The following is a 22,220-nucleotide window of genomic DNA, read 5'->3' on the forward strand; positions in this document are numbered from 1 at the left end:
AAGGTCAGCACAACTTTTGGACAACTTCAAGGAAGCATTAAATTAATCGAAAGTGACATACAGTTTGGACTGGCGGTCTGGTTCTGTTCTTAGTTTAGTTCTGTGCCAGAAGTAATGCTAAGCTTGATTTCTTTTGAACTTTCAATTCATCAAAGAATCCTGAAAAACTGTATCATGGTTTCAACATTAACATTTAAAATGTTTCTTGAGCAGAAAAATCAGCATATTAGAATGATTTGTGAAGGATCGTGTGAGACTGGAGTAATGATGCTGAAAATTCAGCTTTGCATAACAGGAATAAACTACATTTTTAAAATATATTAAAATAGAAAACATAGTTATTGTAATAATATTTCACAATAGTACTGTTTTTACAAAAAAAAAAAAAAATGTATCAAATAAATGCAGCCTTGGTGAGCAGAAGAGACTTACCAACCAATCTTACCAACCCCATACTTTTTATCTATCACCAATTATTCCTTACATATTCATGTGAACTTTCAGTTGATATGTAGTCTGGTTAAAACCCGACCATTCTGAGTAGTAACTGAGTTATGGTCTGGCAAAGCTTCATTAATAACTCATTTCCAAAGGGGCGTCACCAACGGACGTCGCTCAAATGCCTCTGGGCGCAATTGGATAGACCTAAAACCAATCAGAGCGATCGTCATCGTGTAAAGCCATATGCTGCGCCCCAATTCGCCTAAGTTACACTACGCCTTAAAAGTGTGTACTCTTTTTGTGAAGAAAAGGTATTTACTTTTGAATGTGTAGCAAAAAAGTAGGCAAGCTTTGGGACATACTACTTCGTCATCTTTATCGGACGGATCTGTCGCGTGCATCCTGTCACTTAAACTGCCCTGTCAATCATCTTGTCACAGTTAAAATCCTCTATTAAATCTAATTTAATTTCCTACCGTTTCGGAGAGAAATGTAGTAGCACGTTCATCTGCCAGTGGGTCTTTCATGGAGACTGTCCTCATGTGTTTGCAATTTGAATATAATAATGCATTTAAAAGTTGGTGCGCTTAACCAACGGATGGCGCTCAAATGCCTCTGGGCGCAACTGGATAGACCTAAAACCAATCAGAGCGATCGTCATTGTGTAAAGCCCGCCTCAACGTTTCTGATTGGTGCCGCGATTTCGACGGATTAGAAATGGGCTTGAATGGGCTCTTTGCCAGACTACTTGCAGAGCAAATCTAAATTTCCCGAAAGTTTGTCTGGGTTTTCCCAGGCTAGTTGATATGAACATGATGTTAAATATCATGGATATTCACCGTAATTGTTCCCTTTCCTGCAGGTTTTTTGTTCTTCAGCACCAAAGGTCTCGTCAGCTTGCTACTGGAAACAATCTGTACAGAAATTTTAAAAAAGGGGGAAAAAACATATTTAAAAAAAATAATTAAAACATGGATGCTTTGTTATATACTCAACTGTCTTACCTGACCCAACGAGCACTCAAACTCGCCCAGGAAGTCGTCATCACTTAAATCGATGGTTTTATTGTCAATATCATAAACTGAAAATCTGAGTTTCTGAACGATCTCAAAGTAGTAATCAACGACAAACTTCTTGGCAAATTTTGGGCTCAGGCAGTTCTTAACCCTCTCAGTTCTATCGACCTACGAAACAAAAACACGTTCTGTTTTTAAATATTCATTTTCACATAGACAGACATTTGAACAATTTGCACAACAAGTCGACTGACTTCAAACCACTGGTTTCCAGATGCATTGAGCAGGACACACAGCGGGTCGGATTTGGACCCCACATCCATGTCCAGCAGGTTTTCACAGGAGACCGTCAGCTCCACTTTGGACACACACTGAGTTGCCATTGGACTTGCTGAACTTGCCATGGGAACTGAAAGCATTTGTGATAAAAGAGGATTTTTAAGCCACAAAACTGGCAAATAGTCATATTAGGAACAATCCAGTGGTTTCTGTATTTCCCTTCGTGCTTAATAACATGATGTGGCCTCTATAACCACTACTTAAATAGGCCAAGCAGCAATATGTATGATAAGGTCATATATCATTTAGGCCTACTTCATTTTTTAAGGCTAGTTTTTAGCACCTAGACATGTACAGGGGTTGGATAATGAAACTGAAACACTGGCCAAATAGCTTGAGTTTTAAGCAAAGTTTTAGTTTCCCACGCTACTTATTTGTTCGAATGGTCTGACTTGTCAGAACACATTCTGTTTGAATCCAACTGGTTCTGCAACTAAAGTATGACAATGTGAATATAGTTTAGAATCAATAAAGGATTTATTCAGTGTTGCTAGTTTTGTTTCGTTGTAAATAAATGTTTCATTTGAACTGATAATGGTGGTTTGCATTCTCTCTGCTCAATTAAAGTCATAGCGTACTTTGATTCAGGTCATAACATCTCATTTGTACTATAACATTACTAGTCACACATGACATAACCACACTTATTGTGGTAACCACATAACCACAATGTATCTTATTTAAATTAGTACATTTACAGTATATATGCCAAAACCCAAAAGTGATGTCCGGACAAGGAAAATTGACCCATCACACATGAATTTAAGCAAATACATGTAATTATAACATATAATAATAAAGCCGAAGTTTATCTATGTGTTTAAGCAGTTTACTTTGTATTGTGTATAATCATAGTTTTATTTTAGTGTATAATCTTATTTAAGTGTGAATAGTAGCGTGAGTAATTTAGGCCACTGGAGTGACTGATAGGTGTGTGTGTGGGTGTGGAGTTGAGCAGAGTGATCTGTAGGCTACAGTAATTTGAACAGAAGCCTTAAGCATGAGAGGAGGTGTGTGAGGAATCAGTGTGTCTGCGTGAAAGGAAAAATGGAGGCTTTTGAATGGAAAATTTGACTTAATATCAGAACAGTCAGTCATCTCATGTCAGATCTCACAACAGATCATAGATTTCGAAGACTTGTTTTAATAGATGCTCAATAAGTGATAAAAGTTATTTATCCTTATAGTAAACTAGGGTGCCAGATGGCAATATACCATAATGTTTTCTTGTACTAAATTGTTAATGTTAATGGTATGTAGCCTAAATGAACTCCAAGGTACTTCTCACAAATAGCTTTGGGCATGTAAAAAATAACTGGTACGTGATCAGGGTCATTATAGTTAACTGAAACTAAAACTGAAACCAAAATCATTAACAAAGAATTGTTACTTGAAATAAAAGTAACGTTAACTGAAATAAAATATAAAAAACAAACGTATTTTATTTCAGCTATTTGCTGATTTTCATTAAGTGTATGCCTACTAAATTAACTAAAGCTTAACTAAAAAATAAAATAAAATAATTATTTTTTAAATAAAGTTAAACACAGTTATGCAGAAACAAATTCACAATAAAATTAGAGCAAGAGTAAATAAAAAGCTGCCAGATAATAAAACAAATATAAAAAGTTACTAAGTTACTGATCTATCATTTAGGCTACATACTATTAAAGCCGTTTTGATTTTGCATTTGACACATATGGTATAGATATGGATCAGCTAGAGGCACATTTATGTTTACAATGACGTCATCATCTTACATTGTGCAATACTCATGTTGCTACGGAAATAATTGCGTTCACTACAATTCTGTACCGTGAATATCTCGATTTCAAGCCATGAAAATAGTCTTAATAGCTTACCTCGGGTAGTTAGCAGTTGGTGTCTGACAAGGAAAGTTAATAGTTTTTGGTTTAGTCTGGTTTCTCTTTCCTTGTGTCTCGATGATGTGAGGCTGGCTGTTATAAATGTATAGTTAAACAGCCGAGTCCCCAGACTCTAATGTAAAGCGACTGTTTTGATCTGTACTTGAGGGAGTGGGACCGTTGAGCCTGAGCCGCCCCGCTGGCAATACTGCGCATGCGCGGTAGAGTAGGAAACGACTGTGACAGCCAGTCAGTGGGAGTGTCTCCACAAAGAGCAAGTTGCATACTGAATTCAGAACCGCATACTAGCATACTACTCTTCCTATTTTCCCCTATTTCTTTCTATGGCACAAATAGTAAAAGAAAGTAGAGTGTTAGAATGCGGTTTTGAATTCAGCAATGTTTTGGCCAATAGCAGTTTTACCAAGCTGTAGTAATCAGTCGTACTTCTCCAATTCAAATTAGGCCGTGAACAGTAGGTAGGTTATGTAACTTCAGGCAGTAACAACTAATTGACATTACTACAGTCTAAATATCTTGAAAGTATGCAGGATATACAGAGAGAGGATTTAAAAGTAATTCAGTATTGGGGGGGGGGGGGGGGGGGGTTGTTACAGGGATAAGGCATGGTAGTAGGCTACTGTGAAACATTTCCAAACACAAAACTATCTCTCAACATAAAAAAACAGCAAAATTAATCAAATTGAGAAGTCGATATATTTATTTAAACAAAAAGCTATGTACTATAATAATTTCAGACAGAATAACAGATAAAAATGTGCTGATAGTCTCTATGTAAACTCTGAAGGACTGTGCCACTTACTAAGAAGCATTCAAGAGTATATTTGTTACAAACAATCATTCATCAATTTAAGTATTTAGTTTATTTAGTTACAATGTTTTAAAAGTGACTAAACTTTATTAAAATGCCATAAACAGCAATAAACACAAAAATTCATCAGTTGATCTAAGCAACATATATCTGTTCAGCCTACATTTATTACAGCAAGTTTATTCACAAGCTATATTCATTTTGGAGCTGGTGTATTTGTGAATGACTCATATAAGCGGTCCTTTAAAATAAAATAAAAATGTATCATAAAGTAGATAGTTGTCAACCTTGAAACATTTGAAATATATAATCCAATTGTCAATATAAATGTCTTTTTTTCTTTTAAAAAAGCCTAATGAGCATAGGCAGTGCTGGTCTACTGTTCAATTTTCACAAAAGATATAAAACACACATATGACAACAATATTATACAGTAAAACAGGAACCGAATCAAACAGATAGCAGCAGTCTAGAGTGCCACTAAAATAAATGGGACTTCCCAGAGTACAATTCCTTTAGACGGTTCAGCTCTTCTGTCATTTCCTGGTTCTGGTTCTCCATCATGGCGATGCGCATCTCTAAGCTCCGCACATAGTCCTTCTGCCGGCGTCTGTAGTCTTTGGCCGCCGCCCTGCAAAAAGCACAAGCAACACGGGCAACACACCACATTGACTGGCTCTGGAGCCTCTGGCCTCCAGCAAACACACATGCACACGTCACCATCTTTCGCACGCGGGACAACACAACCATGCAGCTGTCATCTTATCGAATATTACGGCGAGTGGTGGCTAGACATTGCAAGAAAAGCACGTTTGCCAATTTGTGGCAGCTCTGTAAACGATATAGTCTTTAGTGTTCGGCTTGCAACGGACTGTTATTCGGTTTTGTGACAGTATAGGTCTTTAAGAGCCTTGAGTTCTTCAATGAGCATCTTGTTCTGTTTTTCAAGCACGGCAACTCGGTTCTCGAGACATTTGACATATTCTTTCTTCTTCCGCCGGCATTCCCGGGCAGCTTCCCTGGAAGCAACAACAGAGAGGCTCTGTGAGCATGAATCCTGTAAATCTTACATATTGTTTTCAGGTCCCACTTCATGCAAGTCAGAAATGCAGAATATCATCGTGGCAAGCATGGAAAGGCAAATTAAGTCCAAACCGGGAAAGCTTGAGTTGTGAGTAGTTGTATATGTGCATGTGCAACGCAAATGATTCCACAAGCCAAGTTTTTCTATTCTAAGCATTGGCATGAAACAAAGAAAGCTTTTAGCACATGCTCCACACACTGAGACATAAGTTTCAAACCCAAGATAAAACAAGTATGAAAGCTGAAAGCAAGCCAATGGATGCAACAGAAGAACTTGTGAGGCTTCAGATGCGGAAAGAGCTGATGGAAAGACCAACAAACACACCAAGACAGACAAGCTGCTTGTAATATCATGCAAAAAGAATAGGCTGATATAATGATTTCATGCTCTTAGGCTACAGAATACAGTGGTAATCCTGGAATGGCGAAGGATGTCTGGGCATTACCTGTTTTTCATCAGTCGGTGTTCCCTCTTGCGTGACGCGTCATCATCCAGCTGCTGAGGGCTGGGAAGAGACCCGGATGAGCTGTCGTTTACCTGGGAATGTCCAGATGCGGGAGAGGAAATCTGATATGCAGACATACCTCCAGGGGTGGCTGCAAAAACACACAAACACATCCGTTTACAGAGGAACAGTTCTTTTCAAAGACTTTTATTCTTAATGTTGTTACAAACAAGAATATTTTTATTTGCTGGCAAGTAGTTGAGTTTTTGACCTTGCTAATATTTTTATTGGCCACAAAAATACCAAAATAATATTTCATTTTTATATTTATAATTATCAATAAACTGTATGTTTTCTTTACAAATGAATAAAACTATTTACAAAAAATGACCCAAATCTCTCTCACATTGGTCCCAGGTCATCTTTATTGTTTAGCCCTGCACCAGCAATATTTAAGCAATAACAGTACATTGTTGTGGTTATTGTTATGGCTGTGCTGGGCATTATTGCTATTCCGGTTATATACAGAGGTCTCAGAGAGTATTTGTACACTAATGGCATGCTATGAACACTTATGCATATAAGGCAAAATATTAAACAATTGTAAACCATTTTAATGCAAGATTTCAAACAAAACATTTCACAAGAAGAAGTGTTCTAAAGCTTTTTTGGGCCCACTTCATAACCAAGATAATGAGTGAGTTATTGTTTTTATACAAAAGCACTGTGTATGCAATACAAAAATAAATAAATCTGAAAATAAATGGTTTAGTAGAGTTAATATTACAACAAAAACAACTAATTACTTTCCAGGATTACTTTCAAGCAAGTTTCCTCTTACATGAATTATAAAATGAAAGGTTTTTTTTCCAGGATGAGTGGGACCCCTGACAGTTTGCAACAAACATGTCAATTAGGTCGAGCAGAGATTGATGACTTTATGCCTATGTCAGCTAGAAGGTGGATATTATCGAGAAAAACTCTACAAGCATACCAATGGTGACATTTAGACGTCATTGTGGTTGAGAGTTGTTAATCAGTGGTTAATGCCTCTCAAACAAACTCATTTAGTTTCTTGGAATAACATGTGTAGGACTTGTACTTACAACATCTACGAATGAGGGCAGGGGGGAGGTTTTGTAACAGTCATATGATTATCTTAGATCATTACAAACCAATCACCGTAACAAATCACAGTGAAAAGACTTGAGTGACATTGATTTTTACTCAACTGTATGATTTAAATGTACATGTATCTTTCTATTCAGGAGACTCACTTGGTTGTTGTGAACAGTGATCTGACTGTGAATAAAACTTCATTCCTGCAAAGAGCAACTTGGGAGTCGTGTCAGGTATATGCTACGCTCAAAAGACCACCACAGAGACAGTGATAGTGTTGGAAGATTATAGAGCCGACCTCGGGGTGAGGCTATAATACTCTTAGTATTAATGATCCTGTGTCGGACCAGCGTACACCTGAGAAGACGGTGAGAGTTTATAGATGCTAAAGACCTGTGAGCTCATGTGTGATTGAGGTAGTTATTGTACCTTCTTGACGGGATGTCGTCACAATCCTTCAGGGAAGTATTGGATTAGATTGTAAGTATTCAGGGAATTCATGGAATTACCTTGAGATACTGTAGTTATTATTATTAACAACTGAAAGTTGTTTAAATTGTACATGGTGAAGAAGTCAGATTTAGGTTGTATTCGTATTGAGAATTTCCACATTCTGAAGTCTGATATCATGAGTCCATGAATATCACCATGCTACTAAACAGGCCTGAGGATCAACAGAATCAAATGTCTGCAAGGTCCACAGGCATTGAATTAATACCCACTAGAGATCAGCAAACACATTGTGTTGCCACTGAGTATGTCACAGTGTTAGACTCTACACAGATCTACTCGTGGTGAGGTTATAAACTGAATTTCACGCCAATGAAGGCTCCTACATATTTGTGCAGCTTGCAACATGCAACCATCCTGCTCTTTTGAAAGCAGAGTGAATCAATTTCCACCAGAAGCCACAAACTATGTGGTCACATATTACACCAAGCAGCAGGTCACATGGGAGACTTGCACGATTGAAAGTTCTTACTTTTTGATCTCTCCTCACTGAAATTAATGAAATAAATGTACAAAGCTTATGAACAATTAAAAAATTACACACAGCAAAATAAGCAACATATCTTTGTCTCTGATTCTCGTTGTCTCCTTGGAGACTGTGGCACAGTCTAAAAGATGATTAATTTAGAAGTCTTGCTCTCGCAAAAGGAGCTGCTTGTATTCACAACATGACTCTGAACTGACGTCAATGTACATCTTATTTTCTGTTCAGCATTTACATTTCCCTGCTGGTGTTCAATTCCAGGAAACAAGATGACGTCAGCTGCACTGTGAGTGGGCAGCGCAATCATGCGTTTCAGAGAGAGAGAGAGAGCGAAAGAGGTGCTGAAAGAAACAAGTGAGGGTAACAGAGGGACTCAACAGGGAGCAATAAAATCACTTATGTAATAATTAAATTTTTTAGCCTGTTGCATGCTGTAGAGATGACCCATAGCAAGAATATAATAAGAAAACAGATTCCATACCCAAGAAAATCGTACACCATTTTCTCAGTACCATCTCTGTGTGTCTCTACCAAAACTTCAAAGTTTTGTTTGGGCATTTGAAATATTGATTGTCTTTTCATATTATCTGAACACTGTCAAATCAAATTTAAAATTACTCAACCAAATCCAGAGGAAAAACAACCAAAATAAACGGAGGTATTTTAAATGCAATCTTTAAACGTATTAAATGTAATGTTAAATGTGGTGAAAAGCGCATAATAACCACAAGAAACAGCCAACGTACCTGATTCTGTCTCATCTCCAGTCACAGCCATATATAGTGAGCTGAAAGCTAGTCTGTCTCTCTCTGCTGTCAGCATGCAATGATGCCCAAACCACAAGCTAAGTGTGCAGTCACTGTCAGGGCCATTGACATCACTATGACATCATTGGCCTCCTGATGTCAGTAACGCAGTGGCTAGCGGAGCCAGCCCTTCCTTCCCCCACCCCCCTCTGTCGGACCAAAGCAGACTATAGAAGCAAAGGCAGTTTTTTTATGTATAATACTGTCTCTAGATTTTGTTTTCTATTATGGTTTCAACAGAAATAAGATGTATTATGTACAATGTCATGTGATATTGTTTTGAAAAGCCTGCTTTTCATTTCAAGCAAGTAGTGCTGACATGAATTTAAGCAAGGCTGTGAATTGCATGAAACCTGTCAGGAACATATACGGATCACATTTCACCCAAAAATAAAAAGAAAGAATTACAATACCATTCAAATTGTTGGGGCATTAAGATGTTGTGAAAGAAATTCAGCAAGGACGCATTAAATTGATCAAAGGCGACACTGAAGACTTTTACATTGTTACAAAAATTCAGCATATTAGAATGATTTTTGAAGGATCGTGTGACACTGAAGACAGGAGGAATGGCTGCTGAAATACCAGCTTTGCCATCACAGAAATAAATTACTTTTTAAAATATATTACAAGAGAAAACATTATTTTATTTCAAGAAAATCTTTCTTGAGAAGCAAGAGGCTTCTTTCTAAAACATAAAAAAATATGACTAACTCCAAACTTCTGAACTATATCTAAAAAATAATTAAACCTATTTTTAGGAAAACTAAGACTTTTTTGCAAAACCGTTCTCGTTACTTAACTGTCATGGAATTAATGTCAAAGGCAAACAAAAATAATCTTAATGGTCCAAAAAAAAAAAAAAGGAATCATTGTCACTATACAAAATATAATTTATTTTGAGGCCAAAAGTTATCAGAGCATGTTCTCATAAGAATTACCCAAGCTTTATAATGGGAGTGAATAGACCCTGAGTCTATCATAAAAAAAAAAGTCCATCATAAAAATAATCCATACGGCTCCAGGGGGTTAATAAAGGCCTTCTGAAGCGAAGCGATGCGGTTTTGTTTCTAACTTTATAAACTATAATCACTGGTTTCTGGTAACGGTCGTACACGAGTCCAGTTCGGGCAGAGGAGTGACCTCTGGCCTGAGTGTGTCTGACCCTTTATTAATCCATTGGCGCTGTATGGATTACTTTAATGATGGATGGATGGATGGATGCACTTTTTTGGACTTCAAAATCTAAGGTACCATTCACTCCCATTATTAAAGCTGCAGTCGGCAAGTCTGGCAGATTGAGTGGACTTAGCCAAAATTTTGAATGTTTACAACTCTCATGCCCCTCCCCCACTACCAACGAGCACCCGCCCATCGTCAGTGCGTGTGTACCTGATTTTCTGTGAACGCGTCCGTCTCTTCAGCATCGATCAACACCATGGACTCGGAGGTAGGCTGCCCTGGCTAATCTATCCATAGATAGCAATAACCGAGGAATTGGAAGCTTGTTAGTAGATTTTCTCTCCGCCATCACGCTTCGTACAATCTTTAGGCGAACTTCAGGCGTGTCGTGTGCATGTGATATTGTAATGTGCGCGTCTGCGCGAGGGAGGGGGGATCTGTGGCGTGTGCACGAACTGTGATTGACAGTCAGATCTCACACCCCCCTGCGCTGATTGGACCCGATGATCCGGGAGCGGTGGATTTTTGCAAAACAAATAACACGCTCCAGGTGGAGTTAGAAGCTCGGGTTTTTTTCTAAAACCACCTTATTTATGTTGTTCTGTCGGATTATAGTGTCAATTTCACTGAATTTGATCAAAAAAAAAATGTTGCCGACGGCAGCTTTAAGCTTGGTTTTGTCTATATGGTATTATAACAAAATGAAAGTATAATCCAAATGAATGTAATAAATGACAACATCATTACCTTGGCCAGTATTGTCAGACACAATGTAGGTGCCATTCCTGGAGTGGACAGCAAACTGCATTATGGGAGACCTAGGCCATGAAGTGAAGGTTTCATATCTCTGCTGGCAGGGGAGAAATTGGACACTGCCGCTCTGGTTGACGGAGACTTCAGAATAATAAAACAAAAGTCACATGAGGACAAGCCTGTGCATTTGCATACTTTTGATTTTACAATGATGTTTAAACAATCACCTACAGTGGCCTCAAAAAGTTTTTTTAATTCTTTTTTAAAGAAAGACAGCACAAGCACATTTTTAAAACATTTCACAAAAAAGGTTTGCTGAGTTTTAAATAACAAAATAGATTTAAATTGCGCAAAGTATTTGAATACTTTTACTGGATGTTAAACGTAACGAAAAAATGGCTCAGAAAAGTAAAGTTAGTTGTTTGGGAATAGCCATTTGGTTTGATATTTTATTATATAATGCAATGGCATTTATTCATTTTAAAGTGTAACTTAAGAGTGTGTCCAAAAGTGCTTAAATAGATTTTGGAGCCACTGTACATGGGAAATATGTCTTTGAAATGCCTCACTGAAAGGGCCTGCATTGGTGTTGTTGAAATTATTTCTTGAGGATGCCTCAGTGTCAAACTTCTTTTCTTCATCTTCATCTTTTAGACAGTCACCCAGATGTGTACTGGTAGAAGAGTCTGGGAGATCCCCTCTAGCGTTTTCATCTTTACAAATTACTAATGATGCCTGAGTAGAAATAGGTTTTGATTATTAAGATTTAAAAAATAAATAAAACAAATCATCAGAATATTTTTCTTTAAGAACTATTCCTTAAAAACTTCTTTTCTGAATCCCTGATTTCTACCTGCCATATACATAGGGTTACATATAGGCTACCTTGTGGTGATCTTGTGATGAATACCTACAGTAATCTGTGAGGTTTAGATCACACACATATGATTTTCCAAAGCACAAAAGGTCATTCCTACGCTTCTTTCCACCTGCCACCTACATGTGCGACCAGATCACAGTCACACATGTCTGAACCCACTGTCTTACTCAATCACGCAGAGACACCACATAACACAGAAGCTGTTCAGAGGAGACTGTGCACTGTTAAAAATGATAAATTGAATTTTAAATGGAACCCCTGTGACCAGAGGTGGTAGGTGCATCCCAATTTGAGTACTTATGCACTATTCTGTGCTGTTTTGCAGTATAAATAGTGCGAGTAGTGTTTACACTGCATTTAAGTCCATTTATTATGCCCTTCCCGTGCTAACTTCCCTGTTTTGTAGTATAAATAGTGCGAGTAGTGTTTACACTGCATTTAAGTCCATTTATTATGCCCTTTCCGCGCTAACTTCCCTGTTCCCTCCAACTCGTTCACTCGGATGTACATCATTGTTTAAGTTGCACGAGTGCCCTCTACTGGCGGAACCCTTGCAATGTGTTTAAATGGAATGGGCCTAGGCCCTAGACAATACAATAAACTATAACTGTGTAAAAAACAGTCAGCTTAAGGTAGCTATAAGTATTACACAGTTGAATGTATGTCAAAATAACTCCAATATCATATGATAGAGTTGTGGGGGGTGGGGGTAAATTAAGCGTGATCTGCTGTGATGTCACAATCGTGTTGCATTGTGGTCTATGGGTCTGCCTGAAGTGTACCTACTGAATAGACTTGGGCTGCATCCGAAATCACATACTTCCCTAGTATGTAGCAGGCGTATGTGACAAAAGTATGTCAGAATTCAGAGTACTCATAAAAAAGAAGGCAAAAAGTCCCCGGGATGACCTACTTTTGGCTAGATTCTTAAGTGCGCATTCGATGGACACTTTACTATCCCGTGAGGCGATTTATGAATGGAGATGAAGCTACTCAACTGATGCATGATAATGACAACATGGCGAATATAGTACGTCCAGATTATATTCATACTGCACACATTAACACTATATAGAACGTACTTTTTAGCGGCCATTAAGTTATTACTTATTCAAAATAAGTACCTACTCAAGAGACCTGATTTCGGATTTGATTTAAGCAAATCAGCCTGCGTTATTTCAGCTTGTTCTTTTTAAATAATTGTATCTAACAGCAGAATTCATGGTGAAAAACTACATTACCCATGATGCTGTACAGAAAATTAGACCAAATTAGTTTGTCTGTATATAATATTATGTAATAGAATCTCTCTCTCTCTCCCTCTAATATATATAGGCTATATATATATAAATATATATACAAAAAAACTTAAAATATATATATATTTTCATATATATTATCAACATTTGTTTTATATCTCTTCAAAAATTCGCTTATGCTGTTCGCAATGCTACATGGGATTGTAGTTCCTTTCCTCAGTAAAGCTATTAAGTACACAGTCTTGTACCTTTGTCATTTTTTCCGATTTTCAAAAAGTTTTTGCTTCAAATCAAAGTTTGTAATATTATGATTCACCTAGTAGCTGATTGACTTGGTTCATGACTTATAACTCTTTAACTAAGACTTTTTAAAAATCCCTATGGGGAAAAAAGGATAGAAAATATAACTTAACGTTACTTCCGGAATCAGCGCTGCTGAAGAAAGACTATTCATACACTAACTTACACGGTTGAGTACACATAGTGACATAGTGAATAAGTGCGTCAATTAGGACAAACCCTACATTTATTACACAGAATTACCCTTTGATTTAAGTTAAACTGAAATCCCCTAAATTGTGGCAGTAAAGACAGTGACTTTTAAGTTGTAACGTTAGCATTCAGTTAACTTTAACGTTAACGTTACCTGTGCATCTTCTGCAGACCGAGTGATTGTTTGTCTTGCATCTCCTGCATCCATACTGCATACACTAAAGAGATAACAAAAATAGCATTTCTGAGTCTCAGATAAAATAAAAAATAAGTAAATAATAATAGTAATAAAATACAAATCACACTCGGAGTGGTCTGAAAAGAGATTTAGCCTAAATTAGGATGTAATACATAAATATTTTAAGGTGTGAGGAGTAGGCCTATCGATACTGAATGTTTAACCTAGCTAGGTTTTGAGTTAGAAGATAACTTATGGTTTTCAAAAATATACTAGTTCTTCTCACAACAAATTTGAGATGTCCTTTAAATGCTTTAAAAAAGTGTCAAGGGACAGAAAAGTTAATGTATTCGTCGAATGCCATCTAATATTGTAGTTTAAAACAATTTCTTACCTTCTTTTTTTTATGAGAAAGTTTGTATTGTAAAGCGATCGAGTACAGTCGTCGAGTAACGTACACAGTGAGGCGAGCGGTTTGGTTTGTAACGGTCAATTTCATAATAAGCGCGAGCTTCAAAGTAAATTGACTCGCGCGCAGTAAAACAATATAACCTGTACTACGATTTTTAGGAATTTAAGCATGTAATTCCATATTTGGGATGCCAAAAATAAGAGAATAAACCACTGGAAGAGAGCTGGGAAATTTAATACATTGTCTTGAACGTTTTCTATAATAATAATAAAGTTAATTGACATGGACTAATGGCGACATCCAGTGATTGAAGTTGGAATAGAATCACGTTCACGTGTCCTCTCCAGTCATTTTTGATTACTAGATAATTATTTTATTTATTTGATAAATCGTCATTTTAAAAAAAGGCATTTGATAGGGGTTTTCCATGACTAGAACCTTTAAGACAGTGTCCTTAATTGCTAACACATCAAAATTAAAACTAGAAAACTCCTAATTTATTATTGTATTTATTTGTTGGTCTTTTTTGAAAATACAAAACAAAAACACATTAAACATTACAAAACACTCTTTAACCGAAGTGACATAAGCAATGTTTAAAGTAAAAAGACAATGAAATTCAGTTACTGTGTAATCTTGAGGAAACAAGCAATGTAGAGTTTTGGGTCAATAATAACTAAACTCAAATTCACCTCCTCAAAGGTAACCACCAGTAGTGTTATCAAATCAACTAAATTGAGTTTTCTTTTTTCTTGAATTAAGCACATAAACAATTTACCATTTAAAATTTCGCAAACTCAGTGCGATTCCAATGTTAATTTTTCGGTCAGACTTTAACAGTTAAGAAAACCAAGCCAGAGGTACACAAATGAGTAAGCATGCTCTCAGCACCAATACAGCTCAATCAACCAATTTATGTACACACACAGGCAATTAGTGCAACAATTAACTGCAGCGAGAGCGTGTAGAGTGATAAAACTTATCAACTAAAAACAGGCATATGAAGCGGAGGCACAAACCCTAAGGGTTCGTCTTCAAGCGGGGCAAAGCAGTAACAAACACACCGTCACCCAGAGAAGACGAACCATGCCTGCAGTTACAAATACCCAAATTAAAACCAGGAAAAATAACAAACAAAAAAAGTTATTTTAAATGCTAACGTTATTAATATCTTGTATGAAATAACAATTAAGACATTGCATTTAATGTACAATTGTTTTTCTCCCAATCCCTTTGGATTTTTGCTTGAGATAACTGCTGATGGTTTTGCATCTGTCATAGGTGGTAGAATGAGCTAGTGCTGATGGGATTTTTTTTTTGTCTCTTTTTTTCCTTTTTTTTAAATATATACATGCATTCAATAGGTATTCCAATAAAACTAATTCCAACTCCCTTTCCGGTTTCACCAATTAAAGAGTTAGCTAAAAACTGCAAGACAGTCCACACAACACAATTCAGCATGAAGAGCTTGTCTGTTCTTCGGCCGTGAGATATGTCGTAGAATGAGTGAAGGATGGGAAGTTGTAGAGCCGGACTGGGAAGATACTCTTTCCTTTCATCTGCCAACTGGAGTCGGATTCACATTATGTTTGGAAGGAAGAGCAACTTGCTGATAGCACTTGTAGTGTCAGCTCCAATTGTAAAATACTGGACAGTGAGAATGCATATCTACCATCTTTTGACCTAAAGATGACAAAAAGAGAATTATTTCAAATAGGGACAACAAAATCATGTTATTTTGTTGGTGTATACACCAGGGATTCTCAACTCTGGCCCTCGAGATCCAATTTCCTGTGCAGTTCATCTCCAACCCTAATCAAAGGTATTAAGATGTGTTTTGGTCGATCGGATCACAAGTGGACGACGCTAAATACAGGTGTGAACAGGGTCTAAAACGCTTTGAGCTTGTCCGCTTTCAACCACTTCCAGAGGTAGTCAAAAACGCATTCGCCCGGATTGCTTTCGTAGTGTAAACACGTGGTCAAATGTGTTCGAACAGCCACAAAAGACCCCCTTTCTCACTGCCTACTGACTTAATGAGTAAACGTTACGAAACAAAAAGCTTCTGCTTTCCGTGTGTTTTTCCGTCATCTCCGGGTGCATATATATGTAAATTGCGTGAGCTCACTTCGTCCGTTAGATCAAAAGATCTGAAAAAGCCCATACATTAACCTGCCTATAGACCAGGGTTTCTCAAACTCGGTCCTGGAGGGCCACTGTCCTGCACAGTTTAGCTCCAACCCTGATCAAACACACCTGAGCAAGCTAATCAATGTCTTCAGGATCACTAGAAACTCACAGCTAGGTGTGTTTGATCAGGGTTGGAGCTAAACTGTGCAGGACAGTGGCCCTCCAGGACAGAGTTTGAGAAACCCTGCTATAAGGCCCGTTCACACCAAGGACGATAACTATAAAGATAACGATAAAGATATAATTCTAAAAATCGTTCTCCATATTAAAGAATAACAGAGTTCACACCACAACTATAACGATAAAGATATGAGGAACGATATCGTTGGGATCACTTTCAGAACGATTTTTTTCCAGCTGTCGAACGATAAAACACTGACAGCCAATCAGAATCCATTCTAATTTAAAGGTCTCGCGCATTTAAAATGGCAGATGACATTGCAGAGAAGTTAATCGTCGAGGTACAAAAAAATCCTCCACTGTTTGACAAGTCAAACCCCCTTTTCAAGGATACGTTAAAAAAGATGGATATATGGAAAGCAATCGGTCGTATCCTGGGAATAAATGGTGAGAAGTATTAACGATGAGATATCATGCAGTTTAGCATAGTGTAACAAAATTACCTCAGGTAGGCTATCCAGCGCTAGTTTTGAGTAGCATTAAATTTACTTTAGTTAAATTTGTTTGGCTCTTGCTGATGTCCTCTTTCACGATGTCCAGGATGTCTTGAAACTGTTGTTGACTCATTCGAAAATATGAATAAAATTTGTCTTCAAAAGACGACAACTCTCTAATCAGAGTGACGGATTCTCCCAACTCCTCTCGTCTTTTAAGGATATCGTGTACCCAAAAGCGCCTGTTTTTCTTTTGATATATTTTTGTAACGTAAAGCAGCAGCAGGTTTTCCATTTTCGCTACTTTGAAACCGCAGCGCGGGCGCGCGCGCGCTTAGAATAAAAAGACCGTTATCGGTCGTTGGTGTGGATGCATATATAGTTATCTTTATCGTTATCGTACTTGGTGTGAACGGGCCTATAGACCCTCCCCTCGAAGAAATCAGGACAGAAGTGGTTGAAAGTGGACAAAAGAGAAGTATTAATTACCATGTGTAAACAGGAATGTGTCTCCCTCATCTACTTGTGATCCAATTGAACAAAACATATCTTAATACCAGGTGTAAACGGGGCCAAACAAACCTGAACAAGCCAATCAAGGTCTTCAGGATTACTAGAAAGTTGTAGGAAGGTGAGGAAAACGGAAAACGGATCTCGAGGGCCAGAGTTGAGAATCCCTGATAAACTCAGAGAAGGTGCGATCACATTAGCAAAATTTGGTGAAATTTTACAGGCAAAATTACTCTATTGTAAATAGTGTAGCAATGTATGAAGAACAGCTCACACAGGAATCACTTCTAAACTAAGCAGCTGTCTGTCAGTCAACTTGGTGAATTCACGTGACCAACTGAACCCAATTCGAAATCTGCATGAGGAAATCTTTCGTCCTCACATGAAATTCCCAATAATGGTGTAGAATCCTGGATTTCACCAGTGAAAATGTGAGCGCACCTTAAGAGCTGGTAAACGTGGGATTTGCACTCACAGTGTCGTGTTCACCACTGCGGGGGCACGTAACTGTAGGTAGGAGTGGCGGGTTGGCGGTACGTGGGCATTGAGGGGTGGGGCGCGACCGGGGTTGGAGAGTGAGTAGTTAATAACGTCCCTGCGAAGGAAAAAGTATTTTACCCTTTTTTGTCCAACTACATGAATTTCCATTGATTATTTCCAAGAGACTCACCAGCTGACATCGCCATGGTGGTGCCTCCAACCATTCCCATGGCGACTCCATTAGGACGGGGTGCGGGAATTTGAGGGGCATACATTGCCGCCGGCATGCCGTTGGGCTGGACCACCGTTGTATGATGAATGACATGGGGCGGCGCTGCGTAAAGGGGCTGTGTGTAGTAAGTGCCTTGCTGCTGTGGAAAAAACATCTAATCTCTTAAAATACAGGCCAGGGTTGACATTACTTATGCTGAAAGACGGCTTGAAACGGAAGTTGCGATAGTATTTTCTTTCCTATATTGAGACATAAATCTGAGTGAAACGACTTCTCAAACAAGAAAAAAATTTAGGGTGGGACTTGATTTTGTCCTTTGGAAGTTGATTGGATGGTTGTCATTTGCTATTGCTGTGATGTCATGTGAGTGACAGGTTGTCCCGCCCTCATGCCAGTAGGTCATCAGAGAAGTCGTTGCAAGAGGGAGGGGAAGTTACTTCGATTTTTTTTTTTAAATACTGATAAATCATTCATAATAAATACTGCAAAATTCCATAAAAAATAAGAATTGTACATTTTGATTTCATGGTGACATCGCCTTACCTGTGCGTAGGGGTTCTGCTGGGGGTAGGGACTTCTCACAGGGTAGACGGCAGCAGGGTAGGGGTTGGGTGATGAGGAATAGGGGGGTACAGCACCTGTTGTAGGGGAGCAGGACATTTTGAAAGGGGTCCCGGGAGCATAACCTGTTGGGATGACAATGTATTTAAAGAGGTAATGAAAATAAAGTAATTTGTAACATTGCTTTTAAAAAGTGAGCATCACACATGACCCTATGAATAAAAGTAGTTGGATAAAATGAAGTACCACCCTGTATTTTTCTCGAACATATTTTACACTGGAAATATGCAATTTTGTAGTGATGCACCGAAATTTTGGCAAACAAAAATATTCGTCCGGTTCAAAATCAGCAGTGTGTGTTGACTGTTTCAGTGTCTATTTCGTTAGCGATTTGTCATTTTTAATCAATCTTCATTTTGATGAGCTGGGATCTTATAGTATATGCTGTTTTCAGATAATGGGTGAACAAAACTTAACATTATTTGTAGCATACCTAGTACCATCCAATAATAGCAATATGCTTTGTCACTTTTAAAATGAAAAAGTCTAAGCCTGATTCTATCAATTTTAAAAGGAAATTCAAATAAAATGTTGTCTTTAAGGCCGACTGCACTATATTACATTATTATATTTTTACTTAACCTGTTGTCTTTAATATTTAATGTATATTTGAATAAATTTGTCATGAAAGCAAGAATTTATTACAGCCACCATTTAAATGTTTATATTTCAACAATAAACTGGAGTATAAACATAATTATAGGCCTGTCATTAGAAAGTTGATATAAAACTGCCTTACATGCAACTTAAATGTGTATATACAACATAGTTTTTATTTGACTATTTATTATTAAATACATTTGATTAGTAAACTGATTATTAAATACATTAGATTTTCAATTTCTCAAAATGAAAACTTTAACTTTCATTGTTTCTGTAAAAGAAAAATAATAATTTTGGTGCATCACTAATGATTATGAAAGCAAAATGGGCAGTGAATGTCATTTCAAGTTGACTGTCTTTAAGCTGTACTGTTGATGTATAACACGAAACGTTAAAGAAAAATACTGAAAATTAAAAACAAAGTAAGCACCAAGAACTCCACTTTCTAGCTTCTTAAAACATAGCAAAAATCAAAACCTATGAAAATATTACTTGGCTGAGCAAAGGAGAGCCCTGTAATAACTCATTGCATTATTAACAGCTGTGATTTGGCTGAAAAAGCTGAGTGAGTTTGGACTTCTCGTACCTGTAGGAAAGGCTGGATTAGCACCAGGGTAGATGCTGGGAGAGTACGCTGGAGCTGCCGCTGCATAACCCACAGGAAAACCCGCTGCAAGAAGTCCAGGAGAAATAAATAAGTAAATAAAATCACAGCCATAAACATTAACAACAAAGACAATATGCTGGAACTTAATTGCATAGTGTGAAAACTCCAAACACTTCCTATCGATTGCATGCAAGTGAGACAGAGCTCATCTCTGGTTACCTGGGTATCCTATTCCTTTAGGGTTGGCATAAGGAACCCCTGATGACGCAGGGTTATAAACAGGGTTCATGATGTTTATCTTTCTGCACCTTTAAAGAGGAAGGCAGCATTAGACATTACATACAACCAAACAATGACCTATTACTAGACAGTTGTATTGTGCATCACTTTTCTTTGGAAAAATGACAGGCCAAAAATGTATGCACCTCTTGATTGAAATAAATGTTGTGAGTTTCTATCATGAGGTGCATACATTTTTGGTCAATATCTTGTATTGACAATGCAAGAGTCCAGTATTCTGTAAAGTCTCCTCCAGCACAAACAAAAAAAACAATGAATTTAAGGTCTGGACTCAGAGTGAATTGTGTGAAAATGATTCTTCACGCTCCCTCCTAACCATTCTTTCACAATTTGAGCCTGATGAATCTTGACATTGTCATCCTGGAATATGGCCATGATGTGTATCATACATGGCTGTTTAAGAAATTATTAAAATGGTTCTCCATACTGGCTATTGGACACAAAATAATACATATCAGTATTGGTAAGGACAAAGAAAAGAAAAAGAACATTTGCCAAGGTTCAGTTGTATCATGTATTTTAATGAATTCAGTCTCTCTATAACCACAAGTCATCCTCTCTAGACCTGTCAATCAAATTTGATGTCTGGAAACACAAAGCCACATATATTTTGACAGATTTTTAATGCATTGCATGAGCTCAGTAAATGTAAATGTTCATGCAAAAAGATAGATCCTGTGTTACTCAATGATTCATCAAGAAATTGTCGAGATTATGAAAAGGAATGTGTTAAACCGCGTGCTGATGTCAGATGCAACGTCGAGTGAGTTGGTTGAGTGCATCCGAGATATGAGATTCAAAGCATGCACCAACATGTAATTGAAAAAAATATTTATATATATCTGATCCAAAGCCAATGTGCATAACGCATCGGATTCGATGCATCTGCCTCAGTGCCTCTTCTGAAACACAAGTGTGGTTTTCAATTAGCCTGAAGTCCCGATTGTAAAATGACTCTAACGTTACCGGTCGGCCAATTAATATTTTACATGCAAGGATAAAAGGATAGCTTTTAGCATCGCTGCATATGACGACCGTGCTTTTATGCGCAAACACATCATGATAATAGACGTGACATTGTGCACGCAGGATGCAGTGCAGCGGCTCGGTGTTACAGGCCAACAGCAGCATCTCGCATCCCACTTTATCCCAATTCACTAACGTTACATGTCCCAGTCCTCAATCCATCCGCTTATTTTTCCCCCAAAAAATCCCGCACAAGTGGGCAGCTAAAGCCATGTATATTAATCGGATAGTGACTGTGGGTACGTACGGTCGCTGGTTGTTTTTGTAGCTTGCGAATTAATCCAGTATTTCGCTCGCGTCTGATGATGTTGTCTGTCTCGCGCTCTTACGTCGGATGCGAACGCTACGCACAGCAGCGGAGCCCTGGCAGCACCGTGCGTCACTTCCGCATCTGGTACAAAGCGGAAGAACGTATTCAAATCCAATCGGGAATGCAAGCCGGGTTTTTTTTTTTATTAAAATATGTAATTAGCAAATTTTTATGTCTAGATTTGAGTGGTTGTTATTATTAAATAAAATCGCATGCTATGAAATAGGCCACTATATGTTTAAAATGTGTAATCATGTGTTTACGTTCGTGTTGTGGGTCAATTTTACTCCAGTTTTACCTGGTTTTACCTTGTGTTATATTATATATGCATGTTTGGTAATATATGTAAGATATTTTAAATAAAAGTGGAAAGGTTTTGCCTCACCCTCATTTTTTTTTCTTTTTTTTTTCCTTTGTCCTTGTTTTTTAAAAACTTATATATATATATATATATATATACACACACATTATTGCAAAACGACAACTGTGCATTTGATTATCTTCATAAGTTATTGTTTTTTGAAAATGTCAACTTTGGTTATTTAAAGCCTGATAACGGTGGGCCCGTTAAAAAAAATTCAAATGTATACATTTTTTTCAACAACATACAACAATTTTCTTCAGAAATAG

At 37.6% G+C, this 22,220-nt stretch overlaps 3 protein-coding genes across 7 annotated transcripts in view; all 3 read right to left on the reverse strand.

The window, feature by feature from the left end:
• Positions 1 to 22,220, reverse strand: part of cpne3 (copine III) — a 222,531-nt gene that overhangs the window by 10,460 nt on the left and 189,851 nt on the right. For 2 of the 3 annotated variants that reach the window (XM_079862934.1, XM_079862936.1), the window contains exons 1-4: positions 3,659 to 3,895; positions 1,712 to 1,866; positions 1,446 to 1,625; positions 1,281 to 1,355 (exon numbers count right to left, since the gene is read on the reverse strand). In XM_079862934.1, the coding sequence (XP_079719060.1) occupies positions 1,281 to 1,355; positions 1,446 to 1,625; positions 1,712 to 1,861 (405 nt within the window). In that variant the 5' untranslated portion in view covers positions 1,862 to 1,866; positions 3,659 to 3,895. Of the gene's footprint in view, positions 1 to 1,280; positions 1,356 to 1,445; positions 1,626 to 1,711; positions 1,867 to 3,658; positions 3,896 to 22,220 lie in introns of those variants that run through there. The other variant, XM_079862935.1, reaches the window with a different exon arrangement.
• Positions 4,361 to 8,983, reverse strand: cremb (cAMP responsive element modulator b). The gene is made up of 3 exons (XM_079863954.1): positions 8,882 to 8,983; positions 6,023 to 6,173; positions 4,361 to 5,512 (listed from the first exon to the last, which is right to left on the reverse strand). Exons 1-3 carry the CDS (start codon positions 8,955 to 8,957, stop codon positions 5,368 to 5,370), a joined length of 372 nt encoding a protein of 123 aa, XP_079720080.1. The 5' UTR covers positions 8,958 to 8,983; the 3' UTR covers positions 4,361 to 5,367.
• On the reverse strand, positions 14,590 to 21,657 carry fam168b (family with sequence similarity 168 member B). Of its 3 annotated transcripts, none has more exons than XM_079863951.1 (7): positions 21,528 to 21,657; positions 20,174 to 20,262; positions 19,934 to 20,017; positions 18,667 to 18,809; positions 18,082 to 18,259; positions 17,887 to 18,006; positions 14,590 to 15,780 (listed from the first exon to the last, which is right to left on the reverse strand). In XM_079863951.1, the coding sequence occupies exons 2-6, from the start codon at positions 20,241 to 20,243 to the stop codon at positions 17,897 to 17,899; spliced, it is 585 nt and encodes a 194-aa protein (XP_079720077.1). In that variant the 5' UTR covers positions 20,244 to 20,262; positions 21,528 to 21,657; the 3' UTR covers positions 14,590 to 15,780; positions 17,887 to 17,896. The 3 variants fall into 3 exon arrangements, with proteins under 3 accessions (XP_079720077.1, XP_079720076.1, XP_079720075.1); XM_079863950.1 differs by having other exon boundaries at positions 18,082 to 18,262; XM_079863949.1 differs by having other exon boundaries at positions 18,082 to 18,277.

Source organism: Squalius cephalus, assembly GCF_949319135.1.
Source record: "Squalius cephalus genome assembly, chromosome: 25".
NCBI lineage: Eukaryota > Metazoa > Chordata > Actinopteri > Cypriniformes > Leuciscidae > Squalius > Squalius cephalus.

Bases quoted from the DNA above. Each gene is read 5' to 3' on its own strand.
- fam168b (XM_079863949.1), bottom strand. From the start codon at position 20,243: ATGAACCCTGTTTATAACCCTGCGTCATCAGGGGTTCCTTATGCCAAC. The intron at 20,018-20,173 runs GTAACCAGAGAT...GACTTCTTGCAG, and splicing joins TAAAGGAATAGGATACCCAG to CGGGTTTTCCTGTGGGTTAT. The intron at 18,278-18,666 runs GTAAGGCGATGT...TTAAGAGATTAG, and splicing joins AGCAGAACCCCTACGCACAG to ATGTTTTTTCCACAGCAGCA.
- cremb (XM_079863954.1), bottom strand. From the start codon at position 8,957: ATGCTGACAGCAGAGAGAGACAGACTAGCTTTCAGCTCACTATATATG. The intron at 6,174-8,881 runs GTACGTTGGCTG...GTGTTTTTGCAG, and splicing joins TGGAGATGAGACAGAATCAG to CCACCCCTGGAGGTATGTCT. The intron at 5,513-6,022 runs GTAATGCCCAGA...TGTTGCTTCCAG, and splicing joins CACCGACTGATGAAAAACAG to GGAAGCTGCCCGGGAATGCC.